The sequence below is a fragment of the Rhagoletis zephyria genome, unplaced genomic scaffold (genome assembly GCF_001687245.7).
Source record: "Rhagoletis zephyria isolate East Lansing unplaced genomic scaffold, Rhagoletis_zephyria_1.1 Rzeph_scaffold_00746, whole genome shotgun sequence".
NCBI lineage: Eukaryota > Metazoa > Arthropoda > Insecta > Diptera > Tephritidae > Rhagoletis > Rhagoletis zephyria.
The window spans coordinates 1-21992 of NW_016157830.1; the positions used below are offsets into that span (position 1 = coordinate 1).

At 32.6% G+C, this 21992-nt stretch overlaps 1 protein-coding gene across 1 annotated transcript in view; it reads left to right on the forward strand.

Annotated features, from left to right (window-relative positions):
- Window positions 1–15595: 15595 nt before the first annotated feature.
- AstA-R1 (allatostatin A receptor 1) overlaps window positions 15596–21992 on the forward strand; it is a 148833-nt gene continuing 142436 nt past the window's right edge. Inside the window, exon 1 of the mRNA XM_017613983.1 lies at window positions 15596–15837. Coding sequence (XP_017469472.1) covers window positions 15630–15837 — 208 coding nt within the window. The 5' untranslated portion in view covers window positions 15596–15629. The remainder of the gene's footprint in view (window positions 15838–21992) is intronic.

Below are 21992 nucleotides of genomic sequence, written 5' to 3' on the forward strand. Positions count from 1 at the left end.
GTGATATTGATTTTCGCGTAAAAATATATGTAAAATTCTTCGCCGGTTTTGGAAGGAGGCTCATAGGGTAAAATAAAACGTAAAAAGCAAGCATTCGAACTGGTTGGATGTGACAGAAGTGGTATTTTTACCAAAACATGCTACCAAATTGCAGCCTGCATGGCTAAAGCCATATAAATTAAAGTTTCAAACTATGTACAAAATTTAGAAAAATTCAACAAATGTTCTTCAAAATTTCTAAGTTTTTAATCTGAGTTTTTAGAAAATTATAAATTTTATGGGTTATGAAATTTTAGTACATATGATAAAGTGTAAACTTCAAGAGGTTGAAAATTCGCGTTGATTTCTTAAATTTTGGATCTGAACGATCTTTCGCATTTTCTTCCATAAGGACACAAAGTTCGTAAAAGCAAGAAATTTTGATGAAAATTTATTGAGTCTTCCTAGATTTTTTTTAAAGAGTGGTATTTTAATTTATGTGGTTTTGGTGATACATTAACCATATTTTATGGAAAATTAGCACAAAGAGTTTAATTTCAAAAACATTGTGAATATTTAAATAAAATCAATATGTGAACCCTTGTGTGAGTTACTGTGTAAGTTCTAGTACTACAAATATTAATTTTGCTTGCACACCCCATGAATTTAATGCTAGTACAGTTATTACCATGTTTATATCAACTCTTTTTCTTGTTTTTAATTAAAATATAGCTTAAATTCAGCCGTGACATAGCTACAACCATGAAAAAAACATAACAATATAAAATCATTGAGAGGCATTCTGATGTTTGCTAGTAATATAATTTAAAAATTCAAAACTCAACNTTAAAATATAGCTTAAATTCAGCCGTGACATAGCTACAACCATGAAAAAACATAACAATATAAAATCATTGAGAGGCATTCTGACGTTTGCTAGTAATGTAATTTAAAAATTCAAAACTCAACCTCACACACATAAACATCCTCATTTTCAATCTCAAACAACAACAATTGTGAACAATTTATTTTATTATTTTCAATTCTATGTACATATGTATATGATTTTAAAATGCTTGCAAACGTCAGNAAACAACAACAATTGTGAACAATTTATTTTATTATTTTCAATTCTATGTATGTATATGATTTTAAAATGCTTGCAAACGTCAGAAAAAAAAATCATTTGTAGCGGTAAGATTATTGTGTACAAGAAAAGGAACAAACACAACTTGAGTTGGAGTTTACTTGCATAGGGCAATTTGGTCGGGCAACACATGAAGCACCTAACAAATTCTTTAAATTCCTTTCTATATTCTTTCAGAACTTTAAACGCGACCGTATCAAGAGTAATAAATAAAATAAAAATACAACTTTTAATATACAACGCTTTTATAAATGCACTAAAAAGTAGAAAATAATATTTCTCAGTCTCAAAGAATTTGTTGTGTTTTGATAACTTTTTATTTTGAAATTTTAGCAAAAGTCATTATAAACAATTAATGACATTGAAAATGAAAAACATGGAGCGCATGAGGTGCAAAGCATTCGATTTCATTGACAACAGTCAAACTACTAGGGTTGTCAGATTTTTTATGCGCGAAACCAGTACATTAGACTTTTTCATGCCAAAAAATCAGTACATTTTTATTCAAAGCAAAATTATGAATGTAAGTAACAGATAAAACTTTAAGACATCACAGCACCTGCTTTTAACAATATTTTGGTATATAAATAAAATACAGTTCAAAAGAAATAAAAGTGTTATTCATTTTAACATGAGTGTACACATCATTGTACACAGACGCCAATAAATAATTTTATACCTATCACATTTTTGAATATGTATNTCAGTACATTTTTATTCAAAGCAAAATTATGAATGTAAGTAACAGATAAAACTTTAAGACATCACAGCACCTGCTTTTAACAATATTTTGGTATATAAATAAAATACAGTTCAAAAGAAATAAAAGTGTTATTCATTTTAACATGAGTGTACACATCATTGTACACAGACGCCAATAAATAATTTTATACCTATCACATTTTTGAATATGTATCAATAATGAGATCATTTCCTTCTTCAGTGTTTAAATAGTCAAAGAATTCTATACATTTCATTTTAAAATTACTTGTAATTTGAATTTCACTTTAAAAAATTTTAATTATAAGCCGGCTTCTCTCTTTGCGCAAGGAAGCAAACTTTATTTTTAAGATCCTCCCGGTTGCCTCGTTTGAGTGTGGTGTTTGAAAAAAAAACAAAATTACATTTTTTTTTCAACTGTGGAAAAGTACCACTATTTAATGACTTCATCTATATTTCCTCATGGCTTAAATTAATTTTTTCAACTACGCAAAAACTTTGCAAAACTAAGAATTCGAAAAAAGAGTATCTAACTCTTTGTATTTTATGAAAAACTCTTTTACAATGTCGATAAATTGCAAAAATAAAGAATTGTATGTTATAGGCAAAAGCAATTCGAGTATTCAAATTTGTAGTTATTAAACTGAAAGGTATTTTCGGATTAATTAACAACACTCGACAAAAAAAAACGTCAGCCTTCTTTTTAAATAATTTAAGCTCCATCATATTAACGCAACTGGTACGTAACGCCTCTGCGATACGCCCATAAAACGATTGATCTTTTTGTTGTATTTATTTCTTCTTCTAATTTAAGGGGTCGTTATTCATATGCCCACATACATACATATGTTACTTTTCATATCAATTCAAGTGTATTACATGCGCCCGACGCTTTTCATTTTCAAAGTCATAGATTGTTTATAATGACTTTTGCTAAAATTTCAAAATCAAAAGTTATCAAAAAAAAATCTGTGGGACTGAGAATTATTATTTTCTACTTTTTAGTCCATTTATAAAAGCGTTGTATATTAAAAAGTATTTTTTTTTTATTTTATTTTTTTTCTACTTTTTAGTCTTGTCTGTACAAACTTTTGCAATAGATATTAAAATAATTCAACTTGCAGTGAAAGAGAACAGTGAGTGAGAAGAATGTAAGAAAGTAATTTCTCCGTTTATTGGAGTTAGCCTCCGAATTCGAGATATGAATCTTCGAAGTTCGAAATAGGACCTTTGGTAGAAAATTATTTTTTACTATTGTATGTAAATAACTAAAAAACTAAAAATAAAGACGGATATAACTTTTTTTTTGAAATCTTATATTATATTTTAAACAATTTTGAACTGACTTTTAAAAAATTTATGTCGTTGTAAACGCAATTAAACCTTTCTTCTGTATATGTATTTGTATACTTTGTACATAAAAATTTGAGAAAAAAACACTTAAAAGGAACAAATACCTTTTTTTATTAAAAAAAAAAAATAAAAATAAATTGATAAAAAATTACAAACCGATTTTCAAAAATTTAGTATCAGTGTAAAGGCAATTAAAGCCCCTTTTTCTGGTATGCGTCTTTGTATACTTATGGCCTTATTCATAAAAATAAAATAGGTTTAAAGAGCTCTATAAAATGACATTTTCATACAAAATTTCGATTTATAAAGCAGTTAAAGTGTTCTTTATTTTTTATGAATTTGGGTATTAGTATATAAAAATTTGAGAAAAAATACTTAAAAGCAAAAATACCTTTTTTTATAAAAAAAAATATTTTAAACGTAAAACAAACAAAATGCAACGATTAAAAAAAATGGTATTGTTGGAAAGGACACCAGAAACCTATACTTCCTTAACCCCCAAAATTTCTATTTATACACAAAAAAAAAACAAAACAAATTTAATCAAAAACATTTTTTTCCTCTATATAAACTCCTGCCCCTTTAGGTGAAGGGCTGGCTACGCCCTTGTATACAAAACAATTAAAGTATTTAAACCGTACATCATGCGGTCAGTTTGTTCTTTCAACGCGCATACATGGTTCCATAATAATGATTCCAGTATCTTTATTTATGTATATTGTAACTATCAATATCTTATAAAGAGAAGTGTAAGATTTCTTTTATCTAAACCTATCTAAACCATATATATTTTTTTTTTTCAAAAATAAATATGGGAAATTTCCAAGGATATTCGAGGATTCAGTTTTAAAAGCACATTTTCATACTTATTCATCCTGGTGCACCCAAAAATTTATTTATTTTTTCTATTCTAAAGAATTTTTCCTTTTAATTGATACCCACATTGTTATTCTACACCGAATCTTTTGAATACTTTTTTTATTTAATCATATTCTAGAAATTTCAAAGTCCTTGAGACATGTGTGACAAGTTGAGCATGAATATACATACATACATATACACATTGGGCCGCATGCATAAAACCCAGCAAATGCTTTTTCCTTTACCTTTTTCTCAATTTATTCTAATCAATTTAAGTGGAAGGTATGAAATTAAAAAAAAAAAGAAAAAAAGCTTCGTTTTTATGCATACGGCCCGTTATTAGACAACTAAGTGAACTTTATTTCTCGAAAAATCGGATTTTACGAACACATAAACCTATGCCACCTAAAGACGGTCCATTGTCTGTCTGAGTCATCGTAAAGTACCTTATTTTTAAATAATACTACACTTTTAATGAGGCTGCTACCTGTCAAAACATATGAGATACTGTTTTCGCCCTGACAAGTGAAGTAATGGTTTCTTTTTATCCGTGATAGCATAGCTTAAGTTTTCCCATCGCCCGAGCAACTTATCTTTATGATTAGCAGATAAGTAACGGTAGCAGTCCCTGACCGAATTTATTAAAATTGGCTAAACTTTAAATTGTGACGGGCGTGAGCAACATAAAAGTTTTTTTTTTTTTGAAAACTAAAAGCCTATAAATACTTACAAGCAATTCGCACATATTCGCCTGTATCATACATAGCGTTACCTTCGTCAGCTCTTTTACACTGTCCAGGATGTGTTTTCCTTCAAAAAATAACTATTTTGTTTATTTTGTGACGGGCTTGACATTCAAATATGCTTTGCTTCAATATATAATAACATATTTAGTACGTTCCCGAAAAACTTTAACTTGAACTTGAGAATGGAAATCGCTGCATCTTTTAGCCGCATCAATATTACATAGTTACATCCATCCCGAGCTAATAAAAGGGAGTTAAAAATATCTGATTTTGAGATAAACTGCTAAATTTCGAGATTTCGGCTTTCAGTTTTGAAGGTTCGATTTATTTACTCTTACTTACTAGAAATAATACACTTAAATTCTTAAGTTTATTTTCGTTTCATTTGGTATCGATTACTTTGGAATAAACCATAAGTACTAACTTTTATTTGTCCCAGTCATGACTAACAAAAAATTATTGCAATCATTTGGTTCCTAATCAAATGAATGCAATAGTCAAAAACAATTGGTTAAGCAACCTAAGAATATTTCAAATTTAAATTATCTAAAAAAATATCACAAACTTCAGGTGTCGTGACAACATAAGCCTTTTATAAAAATCACTAATATTTTTGCCTGTTTCACAGCTATCAGGTAGCGCATTTCAAAGTCATTGAGTTCCCTGTTTTGGTTGCAGTAGAAAATTGAAAGTTGGTATAGATATTACAAGTATGTAGTGGAAGAAACTAAAGGGGTGCCCCGTTTTCTAGGATGTCATTTTTCCCCATACAAATTTTGTACCACTCTAATGCACATATACAAAAAAATAAGATAACTGTTGTTAACTGCTCCTTAAAAAGCGGGAACAGTGCAAGTATTTCCTTATTGGTTTTATTTTTACAATTTCGCTTGGCCGTAGAACGTTGCCACTTTTTGCCATTTCGGTAATATTTGATAAAATGTTGATAAAAAAAAGCTATACATATTTACTTTGTTGCAATTATTAAATTAGCAAGAAGAAGACTTTATTTTTGTATGAAAGCAGTGCTAGGCAGTCAGTATCATCGCAAGGCTATGTGAGCGTTTGTATTTTGCCTGACACTGTTTTACACACACAGTTATACAAAAATTAAAGTCTTGGTGTACGAAGTACGTTTTGAGCTACGTTGATCTCGTTTTAAAATTGAAGCAAGTAAAATAAAAAATGTCTTTTTTTTATGCATATGTATTCCATTATTATAATTTTGCATGCAAATGCAGAAGTGCTGCTGAAAATTGTTTACTAAGTAAATATGCGAGGCAAATACGAATTGTTCGCCCCTTTGAATACTGAATTTCATATTTGCCATGATATTAGTATTGTGAGTATATTTGATATCCAGTATTCATGCTTTTGAATAAATTACAACTTGAATGTAAACATGACTGGAACAATAAATAGAATCAGTCTTTTATAGTCGTTATTAAAACAAAATGGGAATAAATATCCATATACTACAGTCAAACCCGCTTAAGTACCTAACCCGCTTAAATAACCAACATTCTTGGGCACCTTTTAATGTAATCTGAAGAAAATCCCTCTCTTAAGTATCTCCCCGCTTATTTCCCCAACCCGCCTAAGTAGCTAACTTTTTCGTAGCCCATTTACCATTTTACTTATAATTTCCCCCTTTTAAGTTTTCCTGCAACACGTTCGGCGAATAAATTAAAAAAAATCAACGGTAGTTTTTAGCCACTTGAAAATTGCACATTATTACACTAAAATTTAATGGGCTATAAACACTTCTGAGGAAAAGTTGGAAATTTTGATGAAATTTTAAGCTTAAATTTATATGGTATTTATTAGCTAACGAACCGTGTTTTAATTGAAAAATATTAAAAATTAATAAATAGCATAAGTTTTGAATTTGGTCCAAAATGATAGATATGTCCAACACTGTATATATGTATAAATATGTATAGTCAATGACTTTAAAGATTTGACTTCTTGTAAAAACTACATAACATTGCTGTATCGATTAGTTTTTAAAAAGATTTTGTTTATGTGTTTGAATGATGGTTACAAACTACGTACACTTCATTAAATGTCAATGTTTTATTCAAGGACTTATTTATGTAAGTTACCAAGAAGATTAAATACATCAATAAATATATTCCCTTAAATACTAACATAGAGCTACTTAAGCGGGTTCTTTTAAGTACCCAACCCGTCAAAGTACTTCAAAAAGCTGACATTTTTCGTGAGATACTTAAGCGGGTTTTACTGTAATTCCATAAATTTATTCCAATCGATGAACGGATAGTCGAATCTTCACGGCAACCCCCTTCCGTTGACCTTACGACACAGATGTGCATAAATGTATTGTACTCAGGGGCGCACCCAGGAAAATATTGTGGGAGGCGTTTATACTTTCGAAAGTTCGCTTCGGATAAAATGCTTTTTATGCAAGTTTTATGTAAAGCATGTAATAAATAAATAAACTTTTTAAAGTTTCACGAATTGCACTTTATTTACATAAAATTAACAAAGAACTCAAAAAATTTACTGATTTAAAAACCACGATTGAACCAAGTGAACCGACTTTAATTATTCCTTTTTTTACCGGGAAGATAGTACCTCAAGGGTCGTTCCGTAATTTGGCTTAGATCCGATCATTGGATCAAAAAAAAATTAACAGTACTCCTAAATTTGTATATGAGAATTGAAGACGGTTGTTTTTTTTTCTTAAAAACTACTTAGATCCACACAACACAAGATGCGCTCAACTTTCAAATGTCAAAAACGAGTTTTAATGTTAATTTTCTACGATTTTTGGTTTTTTGTAAAAAAAATTCTGATAATCGCTACAGGGGGCATAGAAGAATACTGAATGGACAAGTAATATCAGTAATGTGTAATCAGCCAAATCTGGCACTATGGGATGCACGTAACTAGATGTTGTGTGGTGTAGTACCTGGTATCCTTTTGGAGATTTTTAGCGATCAAAATCAGCGACAGCAAATGCCTAATTTTTTTAATATTTCGAATACCGAAAAAATTAATTAAACTTTTATTTTTATTATATGACACATTTTGGTGGAACGAATTCGAAGTTGGCAAATTAAATCTTCGAAGACTTGTTGAGAGGTAAGCTCAGTGGTAAACTCTTTAAGGCTGTAAGTGTAAAAAACCACAGTAAGTGAGTATGCATTGCATATTTTTAGGACAATGTTTTCATTCGCAGTTATACTTTTAATAGCTCGCAAGAAAAGCGAAGAATTCATACAAAATGACGCACAAGAAACGGAAAAAAATTCCTTTATCAAAATTCCCTACATCAGTTTGCAGCTCTCAATGCTCGTATATTTATTTCTTCAAGAATATTTACAGCAAAAGCAAAGTGCTTTTTCAAGCAAAAGAAATAATAAACAAATATTTCTTGTGATTTTTCTTGAGAGCTGGATTCTAAGCTTTAAGATACAGTTTTTATTTGAGGTTATTAGCTTTAGGAGGGTTTGAACCCCAAACCACACCCTTTGTGTTCGCTAATGATTGTACTAAATGCCGTCCTGGAGAACTAACACTTTATTGGTGCTGTTAAAGTATCGTGACCAATGTCCATTTTAACGTACTATTTGCACATTGTATTTTTCCCATAAAAATTATGCAGTAACTAAATGATTGATTTCACTTTATCAATACCCCCGTATGCCTTACCTCAAATCCGCTTCGGTTTAAAAGGAAAGATTTAATTAACACCATTCACTGTTCATGACATTCAGAAGAAAAAGCTCCTGGTTACGATGTGAAATGATAAAGGAGCTTCTGCTAACTTCTTTTTTTTTGTTTTTTGTTAGATATTTTTATTAACATGCTTAAGTTGAGGCACTTCCCGGACTTATGGAAACTTTGTGAAATAATTATGATGCTAAATCCAGTCAAAGGTCCGACGGTAGTAAATTCATACAGGCCCATTAGCTTGATTTCTGTATTTTCTAAAATTTTTGAAAAACTCCCAGCCAGCAGAGAAAAGTACTTTTTGCCGACAGTGAGGTTTTTGTACATTTTTCGTATCCGGAAACGTTCAGAAAACGATTTCCATTTTTGTTAATTTTTCTTATTCGAAAAATGTGATCATGTTATTTACAGAGACCGAAAATAACCGGGCCATTTATTGCTGTGTCGCAAATTGTTATTTATTTCTTGTTAAAAAAATAAATCACTCGCAAGTTTTTGGCTTATTCCCATTGGTAACAACTTTATTTGATTTGTTGTTTTTTATTTTTCATCATATATTTCCTCTGCATCATAATTACAATTACTAACTCACCTCTTCAACAAAAAAATTGCATAAGTAACTTCGTTTGACCTTTATTTTCGTTAGCATTGCCATTTCCCACAGTCATTAACCGTAAGCTTCCTCGCTTAAAACGATTTCATAGTGAAAATGAAAAATAAATGCTTAATGATAGACATAGTTACAATTACAGTTTTAAATGTGGACCAGTTATTTTCGGTCTCTGGTTATTTAAAAATAATAATTTCAAAATATTTGTTTAAATTGCAATGCTACGAAATTTTCACTTTAAAAATGTATTTCTATCAGCGTTTTGTCAAAGGTTAATTTTTCAAATAGTGTTTATTCGTGTTGCTTATTCTGTAGTACAAGAGTGCCGATAACATATCGACGGCTGAGTGGAAGGTCGACCTATCTCGGCAGTCAGTTCAAAAACGCCCTATCTCAGAAAGCTGCCGATTCAAAAACGCCCTATCTCAGCTTATTTTCAATGTATTTTCGTTTGAGATAAGGCGTTTTTGAACCGAATTCTGAGATAGGGTGTTTCTCAATAAAATTCTGAAATAAGGCGTTTTTCAATCAAATTCTGAAGTAGGGCGTTCTTGAAAAGTTTTCTGAGATAGAGCGTTGTTCAAAAATTGTCTGAGATAGGGCGTTTTCGAACTGGCTGCCGAGATAAGTCGATCTTCCACTCAGCCATCGATATATAGTACATATGTACGTAAGTAAATTATTCCTTCATTACATATCCATGCCCTATCTCGGCAGTCAGTTCGAAGACGCTCTATCTCAAAACACTTTTCAAAAACGCCCTACTTCATAAATTGACTGAATAACGCCCTATTTCAGAATTTTATTGAAAAACACCCTATCTCAGAATTTGGTTAAAGAACGCCCTATCTCAGCTGACGATTCAAAAACGCCTTATCATAGCACATTGTTAGAGAGAGGGCGCCATCGATATGTTTTATATTGATTACTTTAGAGATTAAACTCAAAATCAGAACTGGTGATTTGTTCCACTAATTCCCGACCGATAAACAACTAGTAAACAAAAACCCGTCAAAAGTGGCTCGAAATTCCGCATTCAAAAATTCTTTCGCACCACAGTGGTGGAAAAATGTGAAACAAATCTAAGCATCGAAATTCTTTTGGGCCACAATTCTGTACTTTCCAAATTCTGTAAAGATTAAATGATGCAAATAAACAACTTTCGGTATTAGGATTCTAGATACACATTTATGTTAGGTCACAAATCCGTACTTTTATAGTACCGTATAGATAAAAACCCGGATTATTTGACTTGTACCTAGAGAGCTTCTCTGGGCCGAGTCCTTCACCAAATTATTTGCTTTCAAGAAATTCAGTTTATCAGCAAAATGTTCATAGGCGTACTTTTCTGAATGTTTTACAATGTGGTGTTTGCTTTCAATAACTTTTGTCACAAGTCGCGACCAACATTTAAATTAATTAAATGTTGCGCTCTAAAGTGCTTCAAATAAAAAATATATATATCCATCAACACATGGGACATTTTATTCGACTTAAAACCAACAATATTGACCAAACATAAAATACAGACAAATTTAATTTCTCTATGTTTATAAATTGCGCTAAGTCTGTCCCAGCTACCTCAGGAAACAGCCTTTTCTATAAACTGTCAAACTTTTTTTACTTTCTTCACAATTCATAGCTATTGACACAACATTTTAACATTAGGAGTTAGAAAACAAGCAAAAACAAAATACAATGTGCTTTGACCATAAACATTTTGTAAAAATAAAGCTTTTCAAATCATTTTAATGTACTTCAAATAGATTAACTCGAATAGCTACTTCAGCAGAGATGCGATCAAGTACTGGTTGCTCATACGCCATGGTGTACCTACACCCTACTCGTGGGTACAATACTTATAAGACAAGAGCATTCGTACAGATATCAATGCCACTTATGTGACATAATACAGGTACTACTTCACTGCTAATATTAGTGTAGCGAGTGTATCGTAGGCAATGCTGCATTATCCTCACAATTGTAGCGCTGATGGTGCATTTCACATAATATTTGCAAATAATCTTGAATTTATCCGCCAACACGAAAATGTGACATGGCCTCACATTGGAGTGGATTTTTTGTTAAAAGCGGCTTCAATGCCTAACACAGCAATTATTTGCGCTCGATTGCAAAATCGTCCAGCTGTGAAGAGTAAAAAATGTTGTAAAAGCAACGTAAAGCAGAAGCACGCAGAGCAACATTTCTCGAACAGCGTTACATACAGTGGTACATGCATAAGTTTTGAAATTTATTTAATATTACGGTTCGCAATTAAAGTAAATACAAATTTTTTTTTTTAAACTCTAGTCTGCGAAATCTCGGCAAGCTTTACTGGCTAACCAGAATGGTGAGGCTGTGGTATGCAGCAAGAGCTGTCAAAAGTTAAAGTATTCAAAATGCTCCCGTGGTTGTAGTGTATTATTGCTGATGTAGCTAGCGAAATAGCTTGTGGCTGTGGTAGTGCATTCTGGTTAGCCAGTTATAGAGGACCAGCCTACATTGTGTGCCTCGCTAGACCCAAAACCAATTTCAAGATACAATTCCAGTTAAGTGTATGGAAAAATATGTTATTATCAGGAACAAATTGCAATGCTTATGAATAGACGATAATTTTGCCAGCCCATCTGGTGCGTGAAACACTGAATCGATAGTTTACCAATCCGTCAATATGCATCAAATAACAGTTCAAATAGTTGGAAAGACTTTTGTTATTCTAGCACAAAAGTCTTAGAAACAAAGCTCCCTCATTCACCAATCGTGGTGAGAGAAAGCACTTGTGTATCAATTAGCTCGCGTCGGACAGTGGGGCAAAAAAGGCTCCAGTGGCCAAATCTATTTTGAGAGCACAAATATGAACCGATTTCAAGCTTCTTTTTCATAATAAAGGATAATTAAGTTTCGCGTTGATCTATCTGTCGGGATTTTTTAAAAATGCTCTGGTCATTTATTTATTTATGTTCAAAAATTAAAGAAAAAATTTTACGTTTGAATGCTTCCACCTTTTTGGAAAATATTTGAAATTAATTTCAAATGTCTGCAATTAATTAAAAAATTAGTTGCCAGAATAGGCAACTGTCTTACGAAAGGTGCTGGTGAAGGTGCTAAGTGAGATGCTGATAATTATTACACAACATAGAAGAAGAGCTTGGTCTGCATGCTCAACTCAAATTTTATAGTTTTTGGATAATCACAACAATATTGATGTAAATGAGCGATATGTATGTACTACATAGTACTATATCATTATATATGCACATGCGTGCATGTAATTTTTCAAGCATTCGAGAAGATTGTTCCTTTCTTCGCAAACTTTCCAATTAACCCAAAGGCATTTCTCATTCAAACAAGAACACATCGCACACTGTCTTCAAAAGAGTCACAACTCAAAATAATACGTTTGTCAGAAAATGCGAAAAACTATTTCTTAGCACATGATAATCATATGGGCGAGGGCGACTTTACCTTAGGTTTTTTAACAAATTATCATAAAAATTTGCTTCAGCTTTTGCTGAAAGGTAAATAAAAGCTCTGCGTACATTTTTAGTGCATAATCCCAAAAATGCCAAATTTTGAGTTGTGACTCTTTTGAAGACGGTGTCCGACATGTGCCATTACATGAAAGATACCAGAAGCACTGAATGCCAGCTGTGATTACAGCGAAAATTCCCGAATTAATTGAAATAGTTGAAGTTATTAACATACACTTACAGCCGAGTTATACCGAATGAAGACAATGAAGAGGGAACCAATTAAATCATCTCGTAAAATGTCAATCATTTCCATCAAGTTGACGCCAGCGGCAGTTACTAAAAATCGCAATAAACGCGCATTTGATGATTTTTGCTAAGGGATTTTTCACCAAACAATAGACGACTACATAGAAAACAATTTAATTAATTCCACTCACATTTACTTCGCCCTTCTCAATTAATGGTTGTCACATGTGGTGGAATAACAGATCGAATCCACCAATATGAAACCAGAAATGAATTTAGGACCACGACTAGTTCTCGTTTAAGCTCTTTTTTCTTATACGCGACTGATATATCGCTAGCTTAGAGTGAATAGTTGCTAAGTCCACTTTTTATGAAAACTCATCTTTTGAACTCATCTTTTCTAAAAGCATAAAGGTCATTGTTATATATTTTCTCGCTTATATTTAATGAAAGGAAAATTTGATAAGCCAAAAAAATCTCCGAAAATTCGATTAGGCAAAATGTTTTATTCAAAGTATTGCGAAATACTTGAAGAAAATGGCTATAAGAAGTTTTTTCTTCTCCTGTTTAAATTGGGACTTAGCAACTTTTCACCCTAAGCTAGCGATACGTATTTGCCGAACGATTATATATTTTTGTAATGGATCGAAACCAGAGACTTTATAATTCGTTCAGATTTTCTCTGGTTTCAGGTTTTTCGAAATCGAAGGAAGTCGAGAAGTTACCGACAACAGCGTATATAGTGGTGTTTTATACGTTCCAGTTACATAGTACTCTTTCTACTGGTAAATGCCTTTTTGTGCCTGTCAATGTTCTGTAATTAGGTATCATCCTTTTGTTAAATGAATTTTGGCCGACTGAAAACATATATATAATAACATTCAAAAAGTAACTAGTTCATTGCCGGAGTGTAAGTACTTATGTATATATGTATGTACATTGTAACATCCCTGCAAAAATCTCGACTACTTCATGCAGGCATGCAAAGAGTACTCCCTAAGGGCCAATGAGTACTCCAAAATTAACCAAAATACATATAAAGAATATAGTCAAATTAACATTGCGATTTCCACACTCTCCACTACTCCACTACTCTTACCGACACAGCCCAATAAGCATCGTGTAGGGATTATGATCGCTAAAACACGAGCAATTATTGGGTAACAATAAGGTGGTATTGACACAAAAGTTGGTTTGCTACTGCATTACAGAGGAGCATTTTGTAAGTACTCCAATATGATACAAATGAACCAAAGATTGTTGCAGGCATATTCCATTGGATGAAAACTCACACATACCAATGCCATTACAAAGTTGCTAGTATCGACCGCATAAAATACGAAAAGAGTGATGATTTGAAAATGTTAATGCGAATTTCTTATTATGCAAATCGTTTGAAGTGCCCCACTGAATATTTTATGTGCCTCACATTGCCATGCGTAATATTTTTTTTTGAGATTTTCAACTTAATTGAGATTTTATTCATACACATATAATAACTGGAAAAATAATGAGATCGTGAAATTTTTGCCAGTTTTCGGTACTTTTAGTTTGCTTATTTAATGTTTATTAATTTTTTTATTAAAGTCTAGCTCATTATATACCTAACACCTTATAAATCCACATTTCAAACTTTGTGCAAAAACTAAAAAGAAATCAACAAACTTTCACCAAAACTTCAATTCATTTATAGATACAAGTACTTAAATTTGATTACAAGAAAAACAACGTTATTTACTGTTACAAGAAGGTGACGTGCAATAATGTCAATGGAATTAATGTCACTGACATTAATACTGACAGAATTGAACTCTGTTGCAAGTTCACATGGGAAATCTTCTTGTGACGGGATTGGAGGAAATTTTATGCGACTAGCAGCAACCCACTTATATTATATATGTATATCTCAAAAACTACTCGACCGATCTCAACCAAATTTGGTACACATTGCGCGTAAGCTTCTTAAGCGCCATATTGAAAATTTTTGAAATCTATGAAAACCGTTTTGTTAACGAAGCTTTAATTTAGCTTTATTATTATTTCGTTGATCATCGATATATATAGCAATTTGAAATTCGGTGCTAAATGACGAAGTTACAAAGGAGACTCGATTTTGGCTGTTTTTAGGACTCGCTAAAGACGAAAATTTTTGTCACCTCAAAATCTTCTCAAAGTAAGCTTTCAAACTAAGGGGGTTATTGCAAAGTTTTTTATATGGTATGGGGACCGACCCGGTCTAGTGTGCATCTCTAACCACATGTTCACGGCGCCCACAGACTAAAGCAGAGGTGTATTTAATTCAGTCTTCTCTTCCTATTGAGGCATTCAAGTGTTGTTTTATTTCTTTGTAACATTTTATTTTCATCTATTTACCTTTCCATTTCTTTCCCAGGCACATGAAATTGGATGGAAAATGGCGAAAAATCGTGTTCTCCACACAATCAATTTGTAACAATTATCAATGCTTGTCACATCGCAGCCTAACGACATATAAAATCAGCCATTGATTTCCCATTGCTACCGCCCACTCTGCGAGCAATTCTCGTGACGAGTTTCGAAGTGCTTCTCATTCAAATGGCAAACAAAGCCGAATACGATACGATTACATAAACAGCCCCGAAATGCTGCACAATCAGAGTACGTTGCCAACGCTCAGTCCAGCGGCGCCAATAATGGTGGCACTTTCGACGTCCTTAGTTGTACGCCCAACAATGGCAGTGCTGCCAGCGCTCTGTCCACCCGACTGGACCATCAGTAACACCTATGACTGTATTAATGGAACCGTGGATAATGGCATGGGAGTAGCAGGCACAAGCGCGAGTTTCACCGGCCTGCCGGGGCAAGATGGCATGACGCATGGGGACGTCAATTTCACGTTTCCCCCTGACAATCTGTTGGATTTCGAAATCGACCCATTAGAGCGCGTTGTGTCAACCATTGTGCCCGTGTTTTTCGGCATCATCGGGCTTGCTGGTCTACTGGGGAATGCACTCGTCATTTTGGGTGAGTTGATGAAAAACGGGGAGAATTAAATATTTGCTTAAGGGGGTATTGAGTAAAAGTGTAGTTCTACATGTACAAGCGTTTATACATACATATGTACATATGTTTTAACCCTTTCAGGATTATTACTAAATTGGTAATTTGAATTTAGAGATATGATGTAAGAAGAAAAACAAATTCATATTTTACGTTGTCTTGCATATTGTTCCTTTGGTAAGTTTTTTTGTTTTAAATTTTGGAAAAAAATATATATTTTTACCCAAAAAAATTATTTACTCCTAAAATCCCTAAAAAATTATTTCTTCTCAAAAGAGAATTTTTTCCCTAACAAACATATATATATATTATTTTACCATTTTCCAAAACACAAAATTATGATGGAAATTAAGAAAACTAAAAGAAAATGTTATTCTAAAAAATAAATGGTTCCTCCTAAAAAATATTTATTACTTAAAAATATTTTTTTGATTTATTATTTTTGTTGAATAATTTTTTTGTGAATATTAATTTGAGCGCAAGTTTTTCCCAAAAAGAAAACAATTACAAACATTATGCACATACATATACACTGAGGAAAAAATCAACCAAAAATTGGTTAATATTACCAAATTTAAACTGAAAAGGAATCAAAGTGATTTTTGGTTAATATTAACAATGACTTGGTTGATGTTTTCAACAATGATTTTATAATACAAACCACACCTTTATATTAACCAAACTTTTGGTTGTCGATATTTTAGTTTGAATACGCAATTTTTCTACGATTCACAGATGCTTTTTCATAATTCGGAGATACAAAACAAAAATTTTTTATTATCATTTTAACAAGTTAACTCTGACGATATTTGAAACCGCATCTTTTGCATCTGAGCAAATAACAGTAAGCATATCTGCACACTCAGCTTTAAAAACCTGCCCTCAAATGTTCAACTTGAATCAATTTTCTTCGTCGTTTGATTTGGTTCTGCACTTCACAGAGGCTTCTTCCTAATTAAAAAAACAAAACGGAAAAAATATGTATCGTGCTGATGGCATTCGTACTGCTGGAATCCAACAAATAACAGCAAGCACCTCTGCACGTTCAGCCGCTTGAATCACATTTCTTACAATCGGCTTATTAAACATGAAAGAATCAACCCATAACTTGGTTGAAAAAACCATTGTGTTTTTGGCTCAGTGTAGATTCATAGTGCATAAAAATAAGGAAAATTTCAATTCTTATTGTTTTCGAAACAAATTTATCTCAAGACAGTAATTTTTTTCTAATAAATGGTGTTATAGATTTAATAAAAATTCATATTATTAGGGTTTGGGAGCAAAAGTTTTTTGTCATCGCTCCGAGCTCCGCTCTTGCACCACTCCGGCTCCCAATAAACAACTGTTTTATTTATTTATTTATGTACATATCGAGCCCTTACCGCCAAAAGCTCAGGCGAGATTTCTTTTTTTGATGCAGAAATGCATCTAGATATACATATGTGTACACTTCAGCATCCAAGAAGAAACTAAAAAAATTTCCAAGTTAAATAAGTAGAATGGATTTTTTTTTATTGAGTTTGAGGGCGTTATTATTAAAAAATTTTTGGAAAAACAGCTGTAAAAATATTTCAAAACAAATCGTTACTAGGCCAGAAAGTAACAAAAACAAAATATTGAAAGTTTTTTTAAGGAGCCAAAGAGCAAATTATTTTTTTTAGCTCTTTTCTCCAGCTCTGCTCCAGCTAAAGTCCTTTGCTTCTTAGCTCCCTGCTCCCTTGCTCCACTCCGCTCCGACGCGCCCCGCATATTATTTCTTAAAAAATATATTTCCTAAAATCCCCGATAAAACTTATTTTTCGAAAAAATTGGTGGAAATATATTTCAGCAATTTTTTGCAATTTTATTTTTAAGTATTTTTCCTAAGGTTTTAAGATAAAATTATAAAAACAAAACCGCCAAAATGAATTCAATATCTTAAGGAATGCAGAACTTTTTTGGAAACACACATCCCTTGGTCGCGAAGGGGTTAATGATTGAGTAGATGATGTTGATTGCGTGTCGTGAAAACATATTGCATAAAATGATTCCGTAAACAAATGACCAAGCAAACACATCTGCTTAATGGTTGTGCGGCGACGAGCTGAACATTTAGGCCAGTATTGAGAACAAAAGGGTGGATTATTGTCAGAAAAATTATATTTTCCTTGATGGTGTCATTACGGTTAAATAAAGCGATTTACTTAGTTATCGGCTTTATAGGCAATGTTGGTTAAAAGTTTATTCAATACTCGTACAACGCAACGTTGGCCGTTTACATTTCATTTATTTTCCTCCTCAGTATCGCAGGCTGTAAGTAATCTGAATACCATTTAAATAAAAATCTCCGCTGTGGTTCTCATAAAATAATTTAGAGCTATCGCATCGATCAATACAATAGCACCCCCATTTCAAAGTGATATTGTCTAAAATGCATTTATTATGTTAAAATACAGTTCATTCTCTAAAAAAACCAAATAAACCTAAGTGAAAAATTTTCTAGAAAACTCCAAAAGGAAACAAATTTTCAACCAAAATTTCAAACTTCTTTTTCCACAAAAGCTAGGGCCGATGGTGCTGCCGTTTTCTTCCATATACAAATAAATTGTGTTTTTTCGTTATATGGAAGCAAATGCGACAAGAAAAAGTTCTAAAAAATCAACGGTAATTTGTAACCACTTGAAACTTGCACATTATCAGACTGAAATGGAATGGGCTATGCAACTGTGTACTCAAAAAAATTCTAGCACTTCTGAGAAAAAAGGTTGAAATTTGGGTGAAAATTTGCTGCATTTTTTTGTAGTCTTTTACAAAGTTTAGACTTAAAAAAATAATTAAACTTAATTTCCAATCAATATCACTTTATTACTTTGAAATAGGGGTGCTATTTATATGACCGATACTGTATGTATTAGATCATTATCTCTTCTAAAGAAACAGTTGATACGACACAATGCAATATTCATCGCAATCTGGATGTTAATGTTGACTCAGTATTAAAATAATTTTTATCTATACCTCGGTGAACTGACTTTACATAAGACCCTCCCTAAAGAGAAATCCTGCTTCCGGCCCTACCCTGCACTATGTACAAAAAGACAGAAAATCGTATGTGTAGGGTTTTTAGATGATCTATGCGCAGCTGCTAAGTTTGGAATACAGCAGTTGCTAAGGTTCGTAGACTCTCCGAATTGGTTCACAATGTATCATAACGTATCACAATGGCTACCTGACTGTCACTTCAACCCAATCTAACCTAACCTAGTTTATATATAAGTAGTTTTTATACCCGAGCGAACTTGTGCACAAGGGTATTATAACTTTGTTCACATAACGGTTGTTTGTAATAGCCAAAACGAATGATCAGAACTGTGCCAAGTTTGGGAGAAATTTGTGAAGCGATTAGTAAGATATACACATGATATCATAAGAGGGCGTGCCTACGCCCATTTTCCAGAAAATTTTAATATTCTTAATTGACGTCTAAAAATCGTAAATATCAATTTTCAGTGAATAAGCTCCAGTATTTACTAAAATATCGCAGATATTCATCTCAAAGAGTTAAAGCCGTACATCCGACTATGCCTCGGGCATACAGTACTAACTCATGCACACTTGCTACAGCGATTAACACCCAACGTTCATCATCTTCAAGAAATTCATTCTTCCCACTGTCGAACCTCTAAAGGAACCATCGAAAGTCAACATAACAACAATATACAACTTTCTCAGAACCAATGACCTGCTAAGATTTAAATAATATTTAGCTTTCTAATCCTAGTCCTAAGTTCTGATAAACCAATATTCATGACAAGAGACAGCCGATGGCCTATGATGCTAGTGCTGCTAATTTTAGACTTTATATATTAACTTGTTACTATATAAAAAGGAAAATAAATAAATAATAAATAAAATAAATAAATATCTGAAGAGTCTCATGGTGGCCGCTGTAGTCGAAGGACTAGAAGTGCGTTCTACCACTCTGAATGGCATGGTTTCGAGCCCTAGTCTAAGCCCTGAATAAGCTTCACATAAAATCCATTTGGGAGGCGGCATAAAACTGTAGATCCTGCCATTTGTGTAACAACATTAAGATGCACACCCCAAATTGGAGTAGAAGCTCAGCGAAACACTTAGCAAAAGTGTAAGCACCAAAATATTATTATTATTATTATTAAATATCTGAAGAAACATGCAAGAATATTTTCAAACCCCTCAGAGAGCATTTTTCACGAAAGTGCTCATGAGAAAAAAATATTCAAATGTTTTCCAAACATTTTTGGCCTTTTCACACCCTTGTATTAGCAGTCAAAACCTTAATTTTCGCCGAAAGTGTTATTAACTTTTATTTATATCGTCGCTTGGCGCGCATTACCTCGTATCCGCCAAATGCAATACCACGTATCAGGCAGTCCGGAAATATCGCAAAAGAGCGAAGAAATTATAATTAAATGTTGGTTCTATTTCAGAAGGGTACAAACCATCCAAACGTTTTGAAGAAAATAAATTCCTTCGCTCTTTTGTGATGTTTTCGAATGATCCCACGTATTGCGTTTTGCGGATACGAGGTATTACGCGCCAAGCAACGATATATATACATAAAAGTTAATACTTTGTCACACTAAAAAAAAAATATTTGGTTTTAGTGATTTCAGCAATCGTTTCTGAAAATATGTTCGCAATAAAGCTTTTCTAAACTTCTCTTATTAGACACCCATATTCAAGTCTCTTATATGACTTGATATTTAATTATATTCTGAATTTGTAACCAGGTGGCAAACCCCTTAAAAGCTATCATTTTAATATCAGATTCTTAATCAGCACAACGAAAAACTTCTACATAATGAGATATTTTCATGTTTTAAGTTTAACATATTTTATCGCATTTTAGCGACTCTGCCACACTGTGCGCCAGCGGCAGCGGCCATTACGTTGTATATGCAATTTAATGTTATAAGCACTAATAAAGNGCAGCGGCCATTACGTTGTATATGCAATTTAATGTTATAAGCACTAATAATGTACTTAGACGCCCCATCCAGGGACCTAATTTAACAGTTTTTTTTAACGAGATCGAAAAAGCCAATACAAAATATTGTCGTAGAAGAAAGTTTTCGATGTCCCAGTGATCAGTGGAGAATTGATGTTTAGTGATACGCGGAAGAGATCAAAATACTTTGCAGTAAGTTGTGTAACAACCTTTTTTATGGCTGACTTTAAAAAGGTCTATGGCGAAGCTAGCCCTTCGAATTATATAATTCGCCATACAAAATTTTGAGAGCGAATTACCTCATTTGTAAATAATTCAGCCCCATTTATCTTACGAATTACGAACAAATCGTTGACTTCCCAAATTTTTATCAGAAGTTTATCGAAATAAGAAGAGTAAACTTAAACAAAATAGTGAGCAAAAATTTAACAATAAGCAGAAAAAGTTATTTCAAAATAATGAAAGCAAAAAAAAATAAATTGTTAAAAAAGTATTACTTATGTCAAGGAGGTTTTTGAATACCTCAAAATGGTGGAGGGGACCAAAGTGTATTCAGAGGAACTGTTCCACATCCATGAGAAGAATTAATATAACTTTCGCTAATAGAGTTAAATCTTTATTTAAAATGATTATTTTCTCCATTGTCAGGTATTCAGAGCAAACATTGGATTTTTCCGACCTGACCACAGATTCATAATCAGCGGTCCCAAGAACCCCACAGGAAATGTTCAAGCGGATCGAATCGATTTTAACTTTTTGGCCGCCATATTGTATTCGCCATTATGGACTTTTAAAATTATGCTCTAAGTTAGCAATCAGAAACTTCAAAAACATCGTAGGTATAGTAGTTTTGTAACAAGACCAAAGATAGTCCAAAAATTTAAAGCAATGTAATGTAAAACAGGTGAATTGTACTAAAAGTTGTCCGAATGAAATGCATAAGGTACGAGTTTTGTTCTAAAATTGGTTACAATGTCATGCAGTAGCGGACAATGGGTATGATTAACGATTTGCTGATATGTAGGCACTTAGTCAACGAATTTTCATGTGCGGTGTTAGCATGCAGAGGGAGTATCTGCTTAGAAAATCTGAGAACCTCGGTTCGAATCGCAGCTGGCGCAAGATTTATTTTTGTAACCCCCCCCCCCCC